The sequence below is a fragment of the Hydra vulgaris genome, chromosome 10 (genome assembly GCF_038396675.1).
Source record: "Hydra vulgaris chromosome 10, alternate assembly HydraT2T_AEP".
NCBI classification, from domain to species: domain Eukaryota; kingdom Metazoa; phylum Cnidaria; class Hydrozoa; order Anthoathecata; family Hydridae; genus Hydra; species Hydra vulgaris.
In genome coordinates, this window is record NC_088929.1 from 48,132,501 (window position 1) to 48,155,588 (window position 23,088).

The following is a 23,088-nucleotide window of genomic DNA, read 5'->3' on the forward strand; positions in this document are numbered from 1 at the left end:
GTATAAAAAAAAAAAAAAAGTATAAGATTAATAAATAACGCAAAAATAAAAAATAAATTTCTCAAAAAGAAGGTTAACATTTAAAATGATAAAAATATATGTACAATTATTGATTAATTATGGATTAATAATCTAAAGTAATTAATTAATTAACTATTAATTATTAATTTCTAATATAAAGAAGTTTTATTAGAAAAAATTTAATTCATTTTCAGTTAATTACTTAAGTTTTGTTTTGAATTGGTTTAGAGAATAATTAGTTTTCATTTCATTATTTAATATTATGTTCCACAACTTTGGTCCTCGGTTTACAATAGAGAATTTAGTAGCGGAATAATAAGTTTTGGATTGAATGTAGTTGTATTTTGAAAATCTAGTAGGGTATATGTGATTTATTTTTTCAAAAATTGAATAAAATAAGATTGGTAATATATTTTTATCAAGTTTAAACATGAAAATAAGAACTTGATAGAGGTTTAGTTTATATACATTTAGGATATTGAGTTCATTAAATAGTGTTTGTGTGTGTGAGAAGCGATCTACGTTTGAAATTATTCTTATAGCCTGTTTTTGTTTGCTAAGTAATTTTTTTATTTTCGTCGCGTTAGTGCTACACCAAGCAATGTTCGCATAACTTAAGTAGCAATGAATAAAAGAAAAGTAAATGTTTTTTAAACAAGATCGATGTAATAACTGCTTTGCTTTGTACATTATACCTAAATTTTTTGATATTTTATCTTCAACTACACCTATATATTTTTATATTATATATACACCTATATATATTTTATATACACCTATATAGTTTTATATCTAATACTCTTAAGAAATCTTTTATCTTAATTTTTAAATAAGAAATCATTTATCTTAACTTGTATGTATATATGTATCTTTAAGTATATATATATATATATATATATATATATATATATATATTTATATGTTTGTGTGTTTACATGTGTGTATATAATTATATATGTATTTATGGGTGAATGTTTATAAATGAATTATTAAAGATATTTTTTCATTTCAAATCTGCTTAGGTGGTTCTTGATGACAAGATCTTATAATCTAAAACGCGGATACAGCGAGTATCCGCGTTTTAGATATATAAGATTATAATTCTCAATGACAAGATCTTATAATCTTAAAAACGCGGATACCGGGAGAACCCGCGTTTTTATTGAAAAGTTAACAAAATTTATAGTTCTTACCATATATGTTTTATGTATTTTGTTCATTCTTTTACTTTAAAACTTATTTTGAATAAGTAAAAAGAACAAAAAAAAGAAGAAAAGAAATACGAGATATTGTATATGGTTTTAATGAGGCACATTATTTTGTCTTTAATTATTAACATAAAATTTTTGTATGATGACCTTCAACAAACTAGCTGGTCCACGGGCGAGAAACTAATCAAGGTTTAACAGGAGTATTATGAAACGGAATAAGCCATTCAAGATCAGACATTATTAGAAGTTGTTTAAGAAGAAGTACAAACAAAAACATTGACATTGCAGCATGCAAGTGCGCTTTGGAAGAAGCAACTGCTGTAAAGAACATAAAGTTTCTACTGCGGAACAAGATTTTCTAATTGGACAATAAAATTTAATTGATCATTCGCAAAGAAGACAAAGTGGCAACAAAAAGTATTAGACAACATCAAAAGAAAAAACTTTTTAATGGTGTTATCATATTGATAGAGAAAGAAATAGAATGACCATTACAATGGTTAGTATGTTGAGTTCATAGTAATGAATTGCCACAGCGCTATTTATTATAACACCTTAATGATCCGGCAACCCTTCCTTGTATATTTTCTGAACCCATTGGTCAACAATTGATCATAAAACAATTGATTGTACATTGATTTGTATATAGTAAAGTTGAAAAGTCTCAGCGCAAATCAAAAAAACTTATGGGAAATCACAAGTGCTGTCTCTCTTAGTGAATGTTTGTAAGCAGTGGTGTAACACCTCTCAGAAGCTTTAAATCATTCAAAGTGGATAACAATGGTAAACCGTGAGCTTCTTTTGTGTGTTTCAACCTTAGAGCTGTAAAGCAAGTTAAGAACTTTATTTGTCTTCTGATTTAATAGACATTATCAATCTTGTTATGTAAAGATATCTGTTATCATTCTTGTCATATATATACTTTGCCCATTATGAAAATATTCTTCTTGCAATTATTATGGATGAACGAAAAAGTGTTCTTGAAATAGGTTTTTGCAGAATTTCGAAAGCGAAGCCGCAGCGAATTTCCGGACTATTAAACTTAATTTTTCCTGAACTAAACTACAATAGTTCTGATTACATTAATCTCATTGATTAGCAAAACACTAAAGTTACCGTACTTCCAATGATGTTTGACCATTCTGATGCAGTTATTAGAAAGATGGTCATTACCGGTAAATCGTCGATTGTCAATTATCCGAGATGTCATTGTAAATTTCAAGCTGTTAAATAATGTTTTAAAATTGAAATTGAAGCATCGACAGCAGTGTGCAGTCATAAATCCAGAGACAAATTTATCCGATCATGATTGGAGAGTCTATGTGTAAAGCCACCGTTTAATAATGAGGCTGAATACCGAGTTGCATAATTATTTGTAGTTATCTGCTTTTATATATGTAGTTATCCACTTTTATATATCTGAAATCTTTAAAGCTTTTCATATATATAAAGCAAAATAATGCTTTATAAGCTTATTTTGACTTCTTTTAAAGTTGTGTTATTTTTTTATTTTTTTACACAATGCATCTATTAACATATATCACGCCAGTATTCAAGAATAGAATGCAAAAGAACCACTTAACAATTTACCTATATCATTAATATCTATAGCATGCTAGGTTATGGAAGCAATTGGAAGAGAAACAATAATGACTCATCTCTTGCGAAATAAATTGGTGTCAAAAAATTAACATTGCTTCGTAAAAAATAAAGTCTGTGTAACAAATTTAGTAGAAGCATTGGACGTTTTAACAAAAAGAACTTGTGAAGGTTTAGCGGTTGAAATTATATATTTAGATTTTTCCAAACCCTTCGATCAAGTTCTACATAAACGACTATTGAAACAGTACAAAGCTAATGGTATCAAGGGTGTACTACTTAACTGGATATATAGTTTTTTAAAACGAAAGATGGCATAGAGTTGTAATTGGTAAATAGGTGTCACCGTGGCTTAAGATTTTTAGTGATGTGCCTCAAGGACCTTAGTCCCTTGTTATTCAAGGTGATTGCAATCGATCTATTATCAATTGCTAATTTGAATTGCAAACTATGCGCAGACGATAAACTAATGAAAGTTATAAAAAATGTTAAAGATCACGAATCTTTACAGAATGTCATCAATGAGTTTGTAAAATGGACGGATTCTGGTTGACCAAGTTGAAAGTGCAAAGTATCTGCAAATACATCTAGGTAAAATGCATCTAGAAAATGTATCTAGGTAAAAAGAATCCACAAATGAGTTACAGAATGACCCATGACGACAATAGGTATAACTTAGATACAACATTAAATGAAAGAGATTTAGGCATGGTTGTTTCATTCGACCTTAAATGACACAATCAAGCGGTTTCAGCGACGGCAAAAGCGCAAAGAACTTTAGGTCTAATTAAATGTACATTTACATACTTTAATGTGAAAACAAAGAAATCCCTATTTACAAAATATGAGACTGCTTTTTGATTTTTCTATATCCGCAGGAAATCCTTGATTACAACATGATATTGATGAGTAAGTAAAAATGCAAAGAAGAGTAACAAAAATAGTCACACAACTTAAAAAGATTTCAAATTAAAAAAGACTTAGACCAATGGATTTAACAACATTAGAAAAAAGAAGAGCAAAAGAAAACCAAAATATTGACCAAATATCTTGATATAAAAATACACAATCGGCATCATACTTGACTCGTTCAGACCCGGCTTCTATGATTCAGGGCAACAATTACAGGTTACAAAGAGAATGCGTACAACCATGTTTACCGAGATATAATTTCTTCACCATCCAAGTTTGTAATAAATGGAACTTGTTACCAAATGAAACCAGAAACAAGATTGTTGAATGTTATTAAAGTGCGAATAAATAAATATATTTGATAACTTGTGTTTTATATTGTGTGGGCTGTCGTCTGTAAAACGATGCTTGCACCGACTAAAAATAATGTAATTGTTACAACACTTAATATTACAATAACTACTATTACTATTTGTAGTACGGTTTTTGATGTTTACTTTTACGCACCACTGTTAGTATTACTATACGTAGTACGATTTATGTTGTTCACTTTTATGCACCACTGCTAATATTGTATTATGTTGTATCTTTTAAATATAGATATAACGTGATTTTCATAAATTAATTATATTTTTTTGAATTTAATGAATCTTTTTATATGACAGAGAATGTTAAATTAGTAAATATTTGTGACACAATTTTGAAAAAAAATGTTAAAACTATATCACAATTTCTTTCTTTATGTGCCCTGATTCAATTCACGATCAATCCAAGTCAAAATGTTTTCAATCGGGTTCAAATCAGGTGAGTATGAAGGCCACGGTATTGACTTGATACTATCATCGTTGAATCACTATGCACCACTGCTAATATTGTATTATGTTGTATCTTTTAAATATAGATATAACGTGATTTTCAAAAATTATTTATATTTTTTTGAATTTGGTGAATCTTTTTATATGACAGAGAATGTTAAATTAATAAATATTTGTGATACAATTTTGAAAAAAAATGTTAAAACTATATCACAATTTCTTTCTTTATGTGCCCTGAAGCGGTAGATGTGGCATAACAAAATTTAAAGAGTTTTTATGCACTTTTAAAACCCTTTCAGCTCCTAGTGGAACCTGAAGAGCATTTTATTTGAATTTAAGGGGGCTAAGAGTTTGAGGATTTTAAACCAAAGGGAAACTTGTTATTGCTATTACATATCCATATTAGACTATTTTTCACCTATCAATGCACCCTAATTAAAAAAAAAAATATATATATATATATATGTATATATATATATATATATATATATATATATATATATATATATATATATATATATATATATATATATTTATATATAGTTGTACCTAATTATTACTTAGTAACTATTACCTTATTATTATGTAGATATATATACATATATGTACATAATAAAAATACCTTATTATTATGTAGATATATTATCATCTAGATATATATACATATATATATATATATATATATATATATATATATATATATATATATATATATATATATATATATATATATATACATAAATATATATATACCCATATATATAAATATATATATATATATATGTATGTATATATATATATATCCATGTCTTTTCGCATGTATATATGTATATATATATACATTTTATTTATATGCACATGTCTTTTCGCATGTATATATGTATATATATATACATTTTACGTATGTATATATATATATAGATACATATATAGATATATATATATATATATATATATATATAAATATATATATATATATATATATATATATATATATATATATATATACATATATATATATATATATATGTATATATACATATATATATGTATATATATACATATATATGTATATATATACATATACATGTATGTGTATATATATAAACATATATATATATATATATATATATATATATATATATATATATATATATATATACATATATATATATATATATATATATATATATATTTATATATATATATATATATTTTTTTTTTTTTCGTATGTTTTTTGTTTACATTTGACGTAATATATATAAATTACATATTTTTTTCAAATACAAACAATTATCTATATATATATTATCTATATATCTATATATATATATATATTTACAATATTATACAATATTATCTATATATATATATATATATTTACATATATATATATATGTATATATATATATATATATATATATATATATATATATATGTTTATATATATACACACACATATATATGTATATTTATATATATATATACATGTACATTTATATATATACATATATATATATATATATATATATATATATATATATATATATATATATATATATATATATATATATATATATATGTATATATATATATATATATATATATATATATATATATATATATATATATATATATATATATATAAAACGATAACGAAAAAATATTTCGGTTCATTTTTTTTTCTATTTCTTATATAAATAAATACAGAATACAAAATTAAAAAAGAAATTACATAAAACTAAAAAATTAGCAAATACTAAGTAATATTTAGGTACAACTACATGTTATTAAAAAATAAAGACAAAAAAAAATTATTTATAAATTTAGACCCACGATATATTAGAAGGCGTAATTTATGAACTAATCATCATTTTGTGTATCCGTTTTTTGGTTGAATACAACTATGAACTCTTCTAAGCATAGACTCAACAAGATTTTTGCACATCGCTTCTGGGACCCTATACCAGGTCTCCTTAAGGACGTACTTCAGCTAGCCAAGTGTAGAAAATTGAACCTTTGTCAATTCACGATCAATCCAAGTCAAAATGTTTTCAATCGGGTTCAAATCAGGTGAGTATGAAGGCAACGGTATTGACTTGATACTATCATCGTTGAACCACTCCTTTGCATATTATGCAGTATGTGCAGTAGGGCCATCTTGTTAAAGTTTCCATGGTTTATCATTGAGCATCAGCAGGTCAATTGATGGAATTAGGTTTTTTCCCACTACATCTGCATATATTCTGGAGTTGATTCTTCCGGTGTAGTTTGGCACATACCAACACCTTTGTAATTGAAGCATGACCAGACTCCTATTGAGCCTCCTCCATTTTGCACAGTCGTTCTAATGTATCTGACGTGATACTTTTCGTGAGCCATATGGCTCACATGTGGAGTGATTAGTGCAACTTTGAGGTTATCAATCGCAAATCTAACATAACAGTCAAAAGAATATTCTTTTGACTGTTATGTTAGATTTGCGATTGATAACCTCAAAGTTGCACTAATCACTCCACATGTTTTTGCATTGTTCTATTGTCCAATACCTTCTTTCACGAAAACATTTTAGTCTCCTTTGTTTATCATATGGACGAAGGAGTGGTTTTTTTCGAAGCAGAGTAGACTCCAATCTTGTATTTGATAAGTATTCGGTGGACTGTGCTTTGAGAAATAGATGTATTTTGTGTTTTATTGAATTCTGTGGTCAATTCTTTGTAACTAATTCTTGTATTAGTTCTGACAGCTCTAAAAAGACACTATCGTCCTTTCTGGTGGTTGACAAGGAGCATCGTTTTCTTGCTGGCACCACCTAGCATCGTTTTCTTGCTGGCACCACCAGTTTTGCTTCGTTGTCCGAACGCATTTCTCAAAAACTCCAATTAACCTGGCGATTTCTCTATTACTTTTGGTTCCTTCTTTGATGTGAGCAATAGTTTGCCATCTTTCACCCTGAGTGATACGTCTTTTGCCCTTTTTTCGCGTCTTTTTAGTGCAAAACTAACTGAACTTTTGTTTATTTATTAATTAATGATTAACTAATTCCAGGTAAGTCATATTTATATAAGGTTTTTGACAAAATCAATTAATGTAGGCCTATTAGTGAGAAATATGGGGAAAAGACTACTATTTAACTATCAATTAACAAGAAGTAAGACTTTTTTGATTGTGCGTCTAAATTTATGAATAAAATAAAATCAAGCTTATCAATTAACTTTTTTATGTTAATTTGTATAGAATGAGTAATAAACATCCTGTAAAAAAAAATTAAGGTACTCAATAATTGAGTTTCACTTCCTCTTTTAAATTATATATCAAACATAGCGGTAGTAGTTTTATTTTATTTTTATTTCAAGTATTTTCTTACATATATGTAAAAAAAATGAGTGCGCCTAAATTTATGAAAACCACTGTATATATATATATATATATATATATATGTGTGTGTGTGTGTGTGTGTGTGTGTGTGTGTGTGTGTGTGTGTGTGTGTGTGTGTGTGTCTGTGTGTGTGTATATAGACACATGTCTTTTCGCTTTTTTAATTAAAATATAGATGGAGCAAGTCATTCAGAAATCAATGAATTTAAAAATGAAATTAATCTCATGAAAAAAATTGGATATCACAAAAATATTGTAAATATGTTAGGCTGTTCTACAGTTAACACACCATTATGCCTGATTGTTGAGTACATGGAAAATGGTGATTTGTTGCAGTTTTTACGTGGCAGACGTGCTAAAGTAAATTAATTTGCTTTTTAATTTTATTTTTTTCACTTTATAGTCACTGTATAGTCAAGAAGTTATTTTTAGGAGATAACTTCTTGACTGTATAGATTGAGTTTTTTATCATATTCTTTTTTTTTTTTTTTGCGTGTGTGTTTGTGTTTTCTAAAGTATCATATCTATGGTTTTATGCAAATGTGGTTTGGCCGGGTTTCTATTTTACCACTTGTTTGGTTTAGATTCTCTTCTGTTGTTTAGATTCTGTTCTGTTCTCGTATGTTGTTTTTTTAATATGATGTTTTATAAAAGTTGAATTATATTTTTTTGAAACCTTACTAGCCTTACCCGCGATAACTTGTTTTTATGGTCAGAACTAAGTTTTGTTGCAAGTCAAAAATGTTACATTAAAACCATTTTAAATTATTAAGGTAGTAACCTAAAAACTTGAAGCTGTAAATGCCCTGTCTTTGAACTTTTTTAAAGCTTACCTGATAAGATTTCAATAATAAATTTATGATATTAACGCGATATGTTTTAACGCATATATTACGCATATATTATGTTATAACGCATATATTACGCATATATTATGTTATAACGCATATATTGCTTTTCATGATTCAACTTGGCACAGCATCTATATTACTATTATTTTTCAATGTAGTACCCATCATTATTAAGTCAGTTGAAAATACAAAATTTTAAATAAGGTCAAAAGAAGTTAATTCAAAAGTTTTAATGATACTTTAGAGAATTAGATCAAAAGTGTCACTTTTTTTGCTTTATTTATTGGTTCCAGGTGTTTTGAACTATATGAGTAAACTTTTTCAGGGTTTTAACTCAATATTGATATTGACTGAACATAAAATTGATGAAAAGTAACTTTTACTTGAAAAAGATGATTGAAGTATGCCAGTTTTTATTTATTTTGAAGTGTTTAAATATTTGTGCTATTAGAACAATATTTACTGCGCACTCGAAGTTTTTATGAGGTTAAAATCAGCTTTGCTTTGACCGACTTTGTTTTTATGTGGTTGTGTTTAGTTTTAACTTATTTAAATTGCATTTTTTTCTAATATATAATATTTATAATAATACAACAATATCTAATAACAAAAAGTTGTTCAAATATTTAGAGTTTTGTTAATTTTCTTTTAAATTAAATTCTCTGAATAAAAGCTTTATTCTTAACCCCAAAGACTCAGCTGAATCTACTAGAAAAAAGGTTGTATATTAACATACTTTTATGTTAAAATTTATATAAAGTAAACTTTATATTTTATATATATTTTATTCTTTCTCCTTTATTCTATCGCATGAAAACTCTTTGTCTGATTCTTAACACACATATATTTGTCTTGGATTGAAAATATCACTTGATGTTTTTGACTGTAATGTCACACAATATAGAATAACTGTATATGATAAATAATTATAAATATATATGACATATAGCATATATATGTAAGAAAAGTAATAAAAATCCTTTAATATTATTAGCAAACCTTATTCAGTCTTTACTCCAAATTTATATTAATTTTTAATGTATAAAACTCAATCCTTTTTATTTTATAAAAACAAGACTTTTATTTCACAAACTTTTTTCACTATTTGACAACATTCCACTTTTTTATGCTAATTCAAACTTTTTTCTTTATTTATTTTGGCCAGGATTCTTTAAACTATATACAACATAAAATTTATATGACAATATGACAATATATATTATGTACCTAGGTGTGGAACCATAGATTTCAAACGTTGAAATAAAAAAGGATTTAAAACAAAAATTAAAGTTTTTTAAACATCAGCAATAGAATAAGCATAATAAGTTATGGTGAATTACAAGGCGCTCCTACAATAGCGCTTAGCTTTAATTTTTATATTTAGAAAAATTAAAGTAATGATCTATATTGATAATTAAATGTACACTAATCAACAGAAGCAAAACAAGTTTTTAAAGCCTAATCATAACCATGTATATTATATCCCTTAGGCACATTATATATTTTTATACAGAAGACTGTAGTAGTCTACAGGACTAGTGTAAGAGCTTACACTACATTTTTTTACAAACTATTAGAGTTACACTTTTTAATTTATGGCTTTAGTTTTTTTTATTTGTTCTTGATGCTACCATTAAACGTATATCAAAATACAAGGATATATATCAAATAAGACTGTTGGCCTTCGAATAAGATACTTATGTTGATTATCTACAAGCATGTAGACAGACGGTAGAAGAGCTTATCAGGTATAGAAATGAAGCAACGCAGATCTTGATGGAGGCTGGGCTCCAGCTGCACAAAAGGCATAGTAATATGAAAAAATTCGAAAGTAGCTGTCAAGATTGTGGCTTACGCTAGATTTTGTTAAAACACAAGGAAAAGTGGCCAGAACAATTTGGATTAGTTGAAACGCTGCATGCATCATATGAAAGTGTTTGTTTCAAAAAAAAGTGTTGGTAAAGTAAAAAACGAAGTAAAAGGACTTGAATTTAAAAGATTATGAAGTAAAATACGTTTTGGAAGATTTTAAAGAATGTCGTCTTTTATAAAGAGGTTCGTTCACAATTGTTGTAGTAAAGAAAAATAGTTGGAATAATATAGCTTAAGATATTACAGAAGTAGATTTAATAAATATTAAATTACGAGAGGCTAGCGTGTTGAAATCCGATGTAGTATAAGTATGTTGTATAAGTTAACCTTGTATATGTTATGGTTATACCTTGTATAAGTTATGGTTGTACAAATAGTACATAAAGGTTAAATGAGGAAAATAAGTTTGATAATTTCTATTTAAATTTCATCCACCAACATTACAATAAAAATTTATCCTTAAATAATATAATATCATAGTATTATATATTTTATACACTAACTCTACAAAATAGATTTCATCAAGAAATATTAGAAAATATAATTTATCAAAGGTAAGAGAATTAGAGGTAAATTAGAAGATAATAATTAAGCAAAAAGGCAAAAGTGGAATCAAAAAAACTTTGATTTTTAAAATATAATAAAAGCCTTAATGTAAAAAAACGTTTTTGAAAAGATATAGATTAGGTGCTAAAAATAAATTTTAAATAGTTATCTTTATAATAATTCATAAATTTTTTCTTTAAAAAATTCCACAAAGACACATCATAAGCAATTTTATCAACAACCATGCCATGTGGGGTCCATACAACAAAGTATGTAAAACTACACCTTGTAACAGCAATTTGTAACATACATTGGGTGTAGTAAGTATGGTTAGTTTGAAGTTTTACATTAACATCCTCATTATTTAAATATAAATTTAACTCTGTTGGTGTAGTAAAAATAATCTTGTAAGGATATTTCACATCAATACATGCTTTAGGAGAGCAATAACATAGCATTATTCGGTCTAAACTTGCTCCAATGTAAGGATGTTCATAATCCAGGTAAAGCCCGCATTCACATAAAGTCAGATTTTTATGATGTCCTTTCATTTTTTTAAAAACGCATTCACTACTTCAACTTCCATTGTATGACCATATTTTAATGCTGGAATTTTAGGGTTGGAAATGGTCAGTCCTGATATTTTTTGGTCAAGTGACCAAAAGTTGTGGTACCCACCATTAGCTTTTTCAATTTTATCCATATTCGTTGTTACCTCGTGTGCTTTGGAGGCAGATATTACACCTTTTCGATAGTGATACCAAATTTCCACTCTTTGCTCAATTGCTGCAGCAACAAGATTACAAGTTTGAGCCATGCAGACATGCATGTACAATGACAGGCTTTTATTTTTGCACTTTTTTCTAATACTAACCACAGTTTATGATATGTATCATTGATAGATTGTGTTCTCCGATATTCTGGTTTAAATTTACAGTAATTACTACCTGTGTAATTATGACACATTAGAGACTGAAACCATGAAGATTTATAGTAGCTGTATGCTCTTGAATTTTCATAATCACTTAAGTCTTTACTCCCAAGATGGATTAAACATTAAATAGTTAAATATCTGGATATAACAACATTAGCCAGAATGGCATACCCTCTTCTTCTTTCATCCAGTTTTCAAGAATTTTAAAAGGATAAGGTATCTGTATATTGTCTAAATTTAGTTTCAAATTATATTCTTTTTTTAAATCTGCCTCACCTTCTACTGCTGCTCTCTATTGAACATTGTTTTCATTTGCAGCAAACACACGAGCGACTAGCTCTTCTTTTTTACCATTTAACTTTAATCTTCTTAACTTCAAATAGTTTAATCCTCTTAACTTCAAATAGCTCTTCAACATTCATCTTTGAAATCATATGGTACTCCTTGATTGATTTTATAGTTAATATTTGTTTTGGCAGCATTTGTTAGATGTTTACACTTCGTTTTCTCAAGTGAGTTGTGTAACGGAAATCTTTTTACCCCTCCTATTGGAGTTCAGACCTCTTAAGAATGACGTTTTTTAAATTCGCTCAATCAGTGTATTTATAAAAAAAAACCTCTACAAATGAAATGTTGTTTAAGAAAATAGAAAAATGCATTTATTCGATGAACTTTTTTTTTTTATGGTCTTTTTTCAGCTTCATTTTCCTAATGGACAACAAAATTTAAACTTTATATATGCATCAAACAATCATCAGTTTAATGAGGTGATTTATTATAACTTTTGTATTATCTGGTTATTCGTTTTAATTAGATTACAAATCTGATAGCAAACTTTACTTTATCAACATTCTTTAACTGAATTTATTTGTAGCAAATCTTTTATATTATTCATAGAAGACAAAAATAAAAGAAACAAGTAAGAGTTCAAAACAAAATTCAATGTCAGATAAATGTCATCTAGATGATGTTGAAATGATAACGCCCGATGATTTACTTAGTTTTGCATGGCAAGTGGCATCTGGAATGGTAAATGTGTTTTTTTTTATACAATTGATTAGATATTTTATTTTATTATTCTATTTATAATATTGTAATACAAAGGCATTTTTATTAACCCTCCAACAATGCTATTTTTCATTTCGGTGTATTTAATAGGGAGCAGTGAAATTTTTTTTTTTAAATTCATTTTTCCTGGGTGTGCAAAAGCTGTCTATTCATGTCAGAAATAATCTGTAAAAATTGCAATGCTCTAGGAAATTATCTTGAGGTGCCCCAAGGACTTTGAAATCCCCCAAAATCCCCAAAAAGTGACCTACGGAAAAAAATTTAAAAAATTTTTAATTGTTTGAAATTCATTTTGCCTGGTTGTGCAAAAGCTGTCTATTCATATCAGAAATACTCTGTAAAAATTGCAATGCTGTATGAAATTATCTTGAGGTGCCCCAAGGTCTTTGAAATTCCCCAAAATCCCCAAAATGTGACCTACCGACTACATAGTACCGAGCACGGACTACCGAGATAGACAAAGACTTTTTTTTTAAATTTGTGTGAGTCTGGGTGATATAATGATATTATTATTTAGCGCTATATAATTAGCTGCTATAATGCTGCCATCTGGCGAGTGAATGTGCATGTATTATTACGTAAAATACAAATGGCGTCAAACAAACAACATCGAATCTAGCAGATAATTATTAAAATTATCATTTATTTTTGCTATGTTGTCTTTGTATGGTTAGATCATGGCAGAAAAGATTGAAACTGTACGAATGAAGAAACCACCAACTCGCAATGATAACATATACCCAGTATTTGGCATCATTTCACGGATGAGCATAAATGTTTTGCCAACGTATGCAGATATCATAAAACATTTTATATCAGTACGAAAAGAACTGTCTGATGGCCATGCCAAAAAAGCTACAATTAATGAAACAACCAGGAAGCTATCTGTTGATCTTGAGACAATATGGCACAGAGCATCAATTCCAGTAATATCCTGTCAGCAAATAATAGCTAAAATAAGAGATTACCATGACAAATATCGCTCACTTCTGAAACCGTTTAAACAGAGGTCCAAGGACAAGAAGTCACAGTACCTGAACAAAGTTAAAAACTTCAAAATTGACTCAAATCGAATTTTTGATATTGCTTCATGTAAATGTAAAGACTTTTCGACATGTGCTTGTGAAAAGAATCGTAAAGTTTCACCAAATGAAATAATATTCCTTGCAGATCAAAAAACAGAAAGGAAAACGGCTATTGGCAACGTTGATATTAAAACAACAAAGCAGCAGGAAAAGAAACTAAAAAGAAAACTTGCAGATGAATTGAGATTTTATAAATGCGAATCAATTACAAATGCTGAAACTTTGAAATCACAGATTGTAGCTTGGAGGATTATTGCAATGATGTCACGTTAGGTGATTTAGATGAAGCTATCACCGAAAGAGATAGTAATGAAGATGTTGACTTCATAATAAACTCGCCTAAGTCACCATCATTAACTAATAATACAAGCTCCCAATAAATTTTGAACTTTCAAGTGCGAACTCCACTACCAAGATTAGCTCGTGAATGTGATCGATGGGGAGTATCGGATTGCTCAGCTGCAGCATTAGCATCGGCTGTTTTTGTTGATTATGGCATTATTAATGCACATGACTCATCTGATGTTATTGACCCAAGTAAAATTCGTAGAGAAAAACAGAAAAAGAGAAAAATTTTACAAGCTGGTGCTGCCAAAACATTGGAAGGGTTATATTTCGATGGTCGAAAGGACAAAACTCGAAGCCAGATCATTAAAGGAAACAGATATCATCTAGCTTTGTAGACCTAGGAGTACGTTGTGTTAATAAAGGAGCCTGGTTCTGAATACCTGGGACATGTTAAAACATTACAGGAATCTTCACAAAGTATAAAGATTAGCATTATATCATTTTTGAATGCAAATGCTATTGATACTAGTTCATTGGTGGTAATCGGATGTGATGGCACGAATGTCAACACAGGTAATATTGGTGGTGTTATTCGACTTCTCGAGCTTCGTTTCAACAAATCTCTACATTGGTTTGTATGTTTATTACATATGAATGAGTTACCATTGAGACATCTACTGATTAACCTGCATGGATATACACATGGGCCAAATTCATTTAGTGGTCCAATCGGAAAATTATTGAAGAACATGGACTTGCGAATTGTCAGTTTTCAACTGATGAAAGGCCCCACATTCGTCCTGTAATCCAAAGAAATGCATACTTTGCTCACCCAGAAAACTTATTAATATCAATGGCAACCGATGAAAGGCCCCACATTCGTCAATAAGCACTAAGACGTGTATTGGCTGCAAGATCGATATCCGACAAGACCTATGCTAAACCTACAGTTAGATTGTTCAAGATACCACCGCTAAACTTTGAAGCATCAGATTATACAGACATAATCAAATGGTCATTAAATATAAGTGCTGAACCTCCAATGTTCAGATCAATTGAATCGACTCAGCTTAAAAGCAGCATTCTGAACTCAGAAATGCTACAAATTAAAGACTTTCCATGCCACACTCAGTCTGTAGAAAGCGGCGTGAAGCCAGTCACTGAAGCCAGTATTGCAGTCTGTGAACCTCAGCGTGATGGTTTTATTCGTAAAAGAATAGAGTCACGATCAGCTATGAAAGTCTGTAACACAAAATCTGATTTCAGCTGTTCAAAATGACGTTCTCGAAATGATTAACTGTCAGAAAATAAACTTGAACCAGAAATACTTAATTTTGTTTGAAATAATTGTTATTCTTAATTTTTGTGGCACCGCAAAGTTCTACAACTTACATAAATATATTCTCATTAGGTTCTTATATGATGGTAAAACATCTTATAAAATAGAAAAACAAGATCTGTTTATTTTTAGCCATTGATTTTTTTGTAAAAAATATGAATTTAATAATAATTGTAATTTCTAACTTTTTGGGGATTTTGGGGGATTTCAAAGTCCTTGGGGCACCTCAAGAAAATTTTCTAGAGCATTGAAATTTTTACAGAGTATTTCTGATATGAATAAACAACTTTTGCACACCCAAGCAAAATGAATTTAAAAAAAAAAAAAATTTTAATGTTTTTACTGCACCCTAATATTTAATCTTCTTATAATGTTAGGTAATTGTATTTTAAGTCCATATTTTTATAAAATATAGAAAAAAAGTTTTCTTATCGTTATTTCTAATTTTAAGAAAAATAGCATTTATTTCCTTTTTCAGTCGTTTCTCATTTTGTTTTACGCTTTTAAATAGATTTTTATAAAGTTTAATATTTTTTTAAGTTTTTACTAATTCCTTACCAACTCGATATACATTATTTGCTTCAGGAATATCTTTCAAATATAAAATTGGTTCACCGTGATCTTGCTGCAAGAAATATCTTGGTAGGTCCAAACAAAATGGTTAAAATTTCTGATTTTGGTCTGTCAAGAAATGTCCATTATGAAATGCAGTATGTAGGAAAAAATGCTCGTCGTATGCCGGTAAAGTGGATGTCAATTGAAGCCCTTCGTGACCAATTGTTCACTATATACAGTGATGTGTAAATTTTAATTTTAAATTTTGTTAAAGATATTAAAGAATTTTTTTTAATATTTTATTTTTTATTTAAATGTGAATTGAGATTTTTAAAGCGCAAAAAGGTTTTTTTTTTCTTTTATAAAGTTTTATAAGGTATAAAATTTTTTTTAGCTGGGCGTATGGTGTTGTCTTATTTGAAATTGTTACTCTTGGTAAGTAAAAGTTATAACTTTTGTACTAACGTAAATAAATGAACTTTAAAAAATGTTTTCATTTTGATGACAGGTGGAACACCTTATCCTACTTTAAGTAATCGTGAACTTCTAAACTTTTTGAAGGCTGGTTGCAGAATGGATCGACCAGATAACTGCTCTAGTATTATGTAATTCACAATTTTTTTTTAATTTTGTCTTTTTTTTTTAATTCTAAAATTAAAACTTGGATTATTTCTTTCTTTAGATATGATATTATGCTGCATTGTTGGAATGAAAATTTAATAATGCGACCATCTTTTACTGAGTTACGCAAACAACTTGAACAAATAATATCACAAGGTGGTCGTTATTTCAGCTTTGATATTAATGAAGAAAGTCCGTATTACAATGTTTCCTTATTGAGTAGCCTCTCATTTGAAACAAGAAGTGATGTAGGAAGTGCATGTTAAGTTAATAATGATTTGATAATATAATAGCTTTTTAAAAACAAAACTTTTATTTTCATGTATAAAGTGAATTAATTAGTTAAGTTCAAATAAATTATTGAACATTGAATAAATAAGTATTTGTAAAAGGAGGATTTTGTGAACAGACTTATTAAATAAATGTAAATTGATTAAGTGAATTGAATTGATTTAGTCGACATCTTAACTTCGGATAAAAAGTTTAGAATATGGTTTTGCATTTTTTTGAAAATTTTATCCTTTGATAATTTAGCTCACAGTGTTTAACTGTTTTATAAATTTTGAAATGTATAACGTTAATAATTTTATTTCGTTTTTTTTTTATACTATTTTACCCAATCATTAACATAATGCTTTTGAAACGCTTACTTTCATTAGGAACATGCTTTGTAGCTTTTGTTGCTTATGACTTTAAAATATATAGTGTGCGCTCAATATTTTAATATTTTGTTGTGTAAACTAACTCAAAAGAGTTTATAAACTAATTTTAAACGGTAAAGTGGCTTTATAATTTTTCATTATTGTTTCTTCTAAGCTTAATATAGTATTATGGTGTAAAATAGATGTTTCTTTGATTTTTTTTTTTTTTTTATTCCCTTAACTTCTAAAACAAAAAGACTAAAAATCATTTTTTCAAATTGTAACTATCAATTTCTAAATCAGGTCAAAACTCTAGGTATTAGAATATCATTCTTTGCACGGATATAGAATATCCGTATTCATAATAGAATTTAAACCCCACAAGTTTTTTTGTGTTTGCACTTTCATAACTTTATGTTCATAATTTTTTTTATTTGCACATATTTTATGTTAAAAATTATGAATTGACATTTGCAGTGAAATTTTTTTTACTACAGTTATCGAAGATATTTGAAATCGCTTGGCATTTCTTATTTGTGTTTTGTTTCTCAGTTTTCCAATAATAATTGAACCATCTCTTTTTATAAAAAAACCGTCTCAAAAAAGCGATTCTCGCAACATGGTATCTGGTTGTTGTTTTTTTTTATTATAAATAACAGATCGTCTTTTATTATTATAGCGTAAATAGTTATATTGTAAAATTTTATATTATAAAATATCAAATCTATTTCCATAAAAAACTAATGTTATTTAAACAAAAAATACAATAAAAATAATTTTAAAATAAAACTAATTTTCAATTTAAGTAATAAGCAATTACTATTCAAAGCGCTGCTTTGTGCTTATGTCCCTGTGTTTATGTATCTATGCTTATGTCTTTGTGCTTATGTCTCTATATCTAAACTTTAGACTTTGAAATATTAACTTATCAAAAAATTTTAAAAGGTGTTATAAAAGTTGTAATTTTTACTTTGATATTTTAAGTTTTTAAAACTAGGCAATTTAATAAGAAACACTGAGTTTATTAAGACATGCTCGCGTTAACTTATATTTAATCATTTAACTACTGCGCTCCAGCTGCTTAACATGGATATGGTAAACCATTAGTAAGTAACCATGGATATGGTATGAGTAAACCATTAGTAAGTAACCATGGATATGGTATGAGTAAACCATTAGTAAGTAACCATGGATATGGTATGAGTAAACCATTAGTAAGTAACCATGGATATGGTATGAGTAAATCATTAGTAAGTAAGTAAATCATATATACTATGCTGTTATCAGCAAAGCATATATATTGGACACAAAGTTGTTATTATTCAATTCTATTGACAAAATTTTTATTAAAAAAGCATAAATAGCCTTACGTTGAAAGATAACAGAAAACTAATTCGTCAGGGTTTGGGTTCGGGTTAAATATGACAACAGTATACAAGGACAAATATTTTATATTTAGAGGCAGAGAAAAAAATCCGTAGAAGAAAATTGTTAAGAAGATTTAAATTTCATCTAATGTAACAGTATAACGATAGGAATAAAGTTTGTTTATGTTGTCAGGGAGTAAGCTATTTTCCTCAACATTTAAAAGTTTGTTAATTCAAGTCTCTAAGACTTGGGTAATAAAATAAAAAAACTAAAGGGCATCAGTTTGAGGGTCAAAGGAATCTTCAGAGTTTTGAATTTTTTTTTTTAAATTTAAGAATTGAATGAGGATAATGCAGTATTAGAATCTCTATTATATTTTTAAAAAAAAGGTTAAAGGTTTTTCTATAAGCACATTTTTAAGACAAAACTATTGATACAAAACAAAATTTGCTTTCTTTCTTGCCTTTTACTTATAGATATTTACAATATCAATGTTATTATACTGAACGAATCACTGAAGATCATATTTGAAGTAAGGACTTCTGAAATTATCAGAAAAGCCAAAAAAATAAAAGTAACATGACATTAAAATTAAGTTTATATTAAGTTTTGACAATGGTACGTATTAAAACACCATTATTAATAACACAACTTTAAAAATTATTTTATTCGAGCCTATGTTATTTAATGTTATTTTTATTTAACAAGACAATACTTTTAATTTCAGTTTGAGTTGATTGTTCACTTTATCAATAAAAAATAATTTTTTATTTCTTTCGATATTTTTTGTTGTTTACGTTTTTATTCTTTGATAAGTTAAATATTTACAGAAAATATCGAGCAGCTATTTTGATTCCTTTTGTTTCTTCTACAAATTAAAATAGATGCTTAGAAACCAGCTGGTCCTTATTTTATTATATTCTTTATTATATTATTACAGTTCATCTTATACCAAAAGATCATTTTGATGATGATGATGATGATGATGATGATGATGATGATGATGATGATGATGATGATGATGATGATGATGATGATGATGATGATGATGATGATGATGATGATGATGATGATGATGATGATGATGATGATGATGATGATGATGATGATGATGATGATGATGATGATCATCATCATCATCATCATCATCATCATCATCATCATTTTGTAGAAGAGCAATGTTGTGAAGCAAAGCAAAGTAAAGCAATAATGTCTACAAAACTTTTTAATTTTTTTTGTAAACGGATATTAAGCAAGCAAAACTTTTTTTTAAATTCCAATACAACATTTCACTGTTACACTTGTGCTGATTTTATGGGGCGTTGTTATCTATAACGTGAACATGCTGATGACCTTCAAAAACCTGTTTAGTGGCTAAGTTATTAAAAACTCGTGATCCTTGAACACATCCAGGTCATTGAAAACAAGCAGACCAAGTTACAACCAATAATAATGATTGTAACCAAACCCAAATAACTAATCATCGCTCTGTGCTTTCCGTTTTCTTAAAAATCCTAAATAACAATTATTCTTTTAAAACTTAAGATTTATTGTTATTTAGGATTTTTAAGAATATATCAACAGAGCATGCAATTATCCAATTTGTGTAAATAAAATTTTTTGGACAATTAGAACATACCTTAGGTAACTTTATCGTTTTTATTGAATCATTGCCTAAAATCCTCGTTCGGCTCTCTTACCACACACCTATTCTGGTTGTGTCCTTTGTATCAGCAAAAATACAAAACAATATTTAACTTGCAAACTAACTTTTCCAAAACCAAAACATTAGTCAATGTGTATATATTCATAGCGCTGACTTTTATTTAAGTCTGCCAATTTTGTCTGATTAAGTGTACTAAAAGATTTTCTTTTGGAGATTCTTACCCAATAATGCTAAATCTACTTTGTTTTCTTTTTTTGGTATTATACTCATATCTTGTAGCTTGGAAAAATATATAAATATGAAATTTATTATACCAACATTTATACCACAATTGTTTTGTTTAGAATTTTTATCAATATGATAAAAGTAAGAATTTTATATATAAATATATTTTCTTTTTCACGATTAATAATGTTTATATAGTATACCAGGAAAAAAAGTTTATAGCTAAATAAATTACATAACTTAGGCTATACTTAAAAACTGGCAGTTTTCAAATTTGACTTGAAAAAGTAACTGGCAGTTTTCAAATTTGACTTGAAAAGTAACTGGAAAAAGCGAAAATCTTTTCCGAATGCAAGAATCAAACATGAAATTTTTATTCTTTAAATCTAAAGTCTACTAAAGTTTATTGCAAGAAACAAACTTGAAATGAATATGTATTTAAAAAACCAGTTTTCAAGTCGTTTTTTAAGTTTAATACCGACCAGACATGAAACATCAATTTATTTAAACATCATTATGTTACAACTTTTTGACATAATATAAAGCAGCATATAAATTATATAACATATAAAGTAAAATGTAATTTAGACTCGTAGAAGACTATAAAGTCTTACCATCAAGGACCTCTTTAAACAATTAAAATAAGTCTAAATTAAAGTTATATAGTTTAATGTAGTTAAGAAATATACAGTCAGTGAAACGCATAAGTATTTAAGTATAAAACTTTTTGTTAAGTTTAATAAATGTCGATTTTTTCGATTTTGTTAAGTTTAATAAATGTCAATTTTTTCAAGGCGGCATGATTATTTAATGCTTTAAGTTTTTGTTTTTTTTTTCGAGTAATATCTTATTATATAGGTACGGACCCCGGTAGGAAATAGAAAACCGTGAAATATTTGTTCTTCTTTTAGGCAATGAGAAGTTGCTTGTTGCTCTTGTTATATATCTATTAGAGTTAAATTGAAAAAAGTTATTTAAAAAAAACGATGAGACTAGTCTAAGATTGTATTAAAGCATGAATATAACATTTTGATAGATGTTGATTTGGTAAATATTTAGTGCATTCAAGATTTTTAGAAAGGGTTCAGCATGGCTGAGTTTGAGCATGGGTGAGTTTGAGCATGGGTGAGTTTGAGCATGGGTGAGTTTATCTTTATTACAAACTAGTCTTGATGCTTGCTTTTGATTTTTATAAAGAGTAAAAGTTTTTATAAATTTGGTTTTGTGTTTAATTGCCGTGAATTATTAGCGTAAATAAGAATCGTAATTCAAAATGTGTAAACTGTGCTTTTGATTTAAGAAACTCAAAAAGCTTTAGATTATATTGGGACAACATAGGTTTAATTTTGTAGAGTAATCCAATGTTTTTTAAAATGTTGGTATTTATTGTACCTATATTGGCGTTCAAAGATATATTTTTTTCAATAAGTATCACAATAAATTTACTTGAAAATGTTGAATATTGGTTTAGGTGTTATATAGATTATAAGCATAGGAATATAGGTATTATTGTAAAGACATTTGCCACTATTCTATTACAGATAAAAATCCAGCATCATTGTCTTCTATTATAAATCAATCAGTTTACAGCTTTTTTAGTAAAAGAAATATTACATGGCATACTTAAAATTATTCATTCAAATGCACCTGACGGGGTTTAAAATTTCTATATTAATTTCTCATTTCTTAAAGAAATGATTTTTGAAGTTGCCAAGTGGGTAGGCGTCGTTCGCCAGACGTCTCAAGGACGTCCAGACATTCGTAAGACATCTCAAGGACTTCCCCTGGATGACGCATGCCCACTGGGTGCGTGCAATAACTGCATTTAACCTTTAACTATTCCTGGCAATGTTCTAGTTAAAAACTTTCAGCAATTTGGGTATATTAGAATGCCAGATTTTCAGTTATAAAAAATTGATAATCGTTATGAAATAAATCATAAACTTTTATAAGGAATTGTAAAATATATTACAAGTTTTCAATTACAAGAATGGAGCTTGCATTACCAGTAACAATTTCAAATTGATTTGTTAAAAAATAATTTAGTTTTTAAAAATTCTTGAGGTTCTTAGTGATGAAGACACTTTAACTTC

The 23,088-nt window shown here is 27.6% G+C and overlaps 2 protein-coding genes across 2 annotated transcripts in view; one reads left to right on the top strand and one right to left on the bottom strand.

The window, feature by feature from the left end:
* The window catches only part of LOC136086403 (zinc finger BED domain-containing protein 4-like), an 11,775-nt gene extending 4,835 nt beyond the window's left edge, over positions 1-6,940 (bottom strand). The window contains exon 1 of the mRNA XM_065808701.1: positions 6,841-6,940. Within this exon, the coding sequence (XP_065664773.1) occupies positions 6,841-6,940 (100 nt within the window). The remainder of the gene's footprint in view (positions 1-6,840) is intronic.
* The window catches only part of LOC100202133 (tyrosine-protein kinase receptor Tie-1), a 108,490-nt gene extending 91,114 nt beyond the window's left edge, over positions 1-17,376 (top strand). The window contains exons 7-13 of the mRNA XM_065808185.1: positions 8,112-8,296; positions 12,838-12,906; positions 13,037-13,168; positions 16,505-16,719; positions 16,869-16,909; positions 16,983-17,079; positions 17,157-17,376. Coding sequence (XP_065664257.1) covers positions 8,162-8,296; positions 12,838-12,906; positions 13,037-13,168; positions 16,505-16,719; positions 16,869-16,909; positions 16,983-17,079; positions 17,157-17,361 — 894 coding nt within the window. The 5' untranslated portion in view covers positions 8,112-8,161 and the 3' untranslated portion in view covers positions 17,362-17,376. The remainder of the gene's footprint in view (positions 1-8,111; positions 8,297-12,837; positions 12,907-13,036; positions 13,169-16,504; positions 16,720-16,868; positions 16,910-16,982; positions 17,080-17,156) is intronic.
* The last annotated feature ends 5,712 nt before the right edge of the window (positions 17,377-23,088 follow it).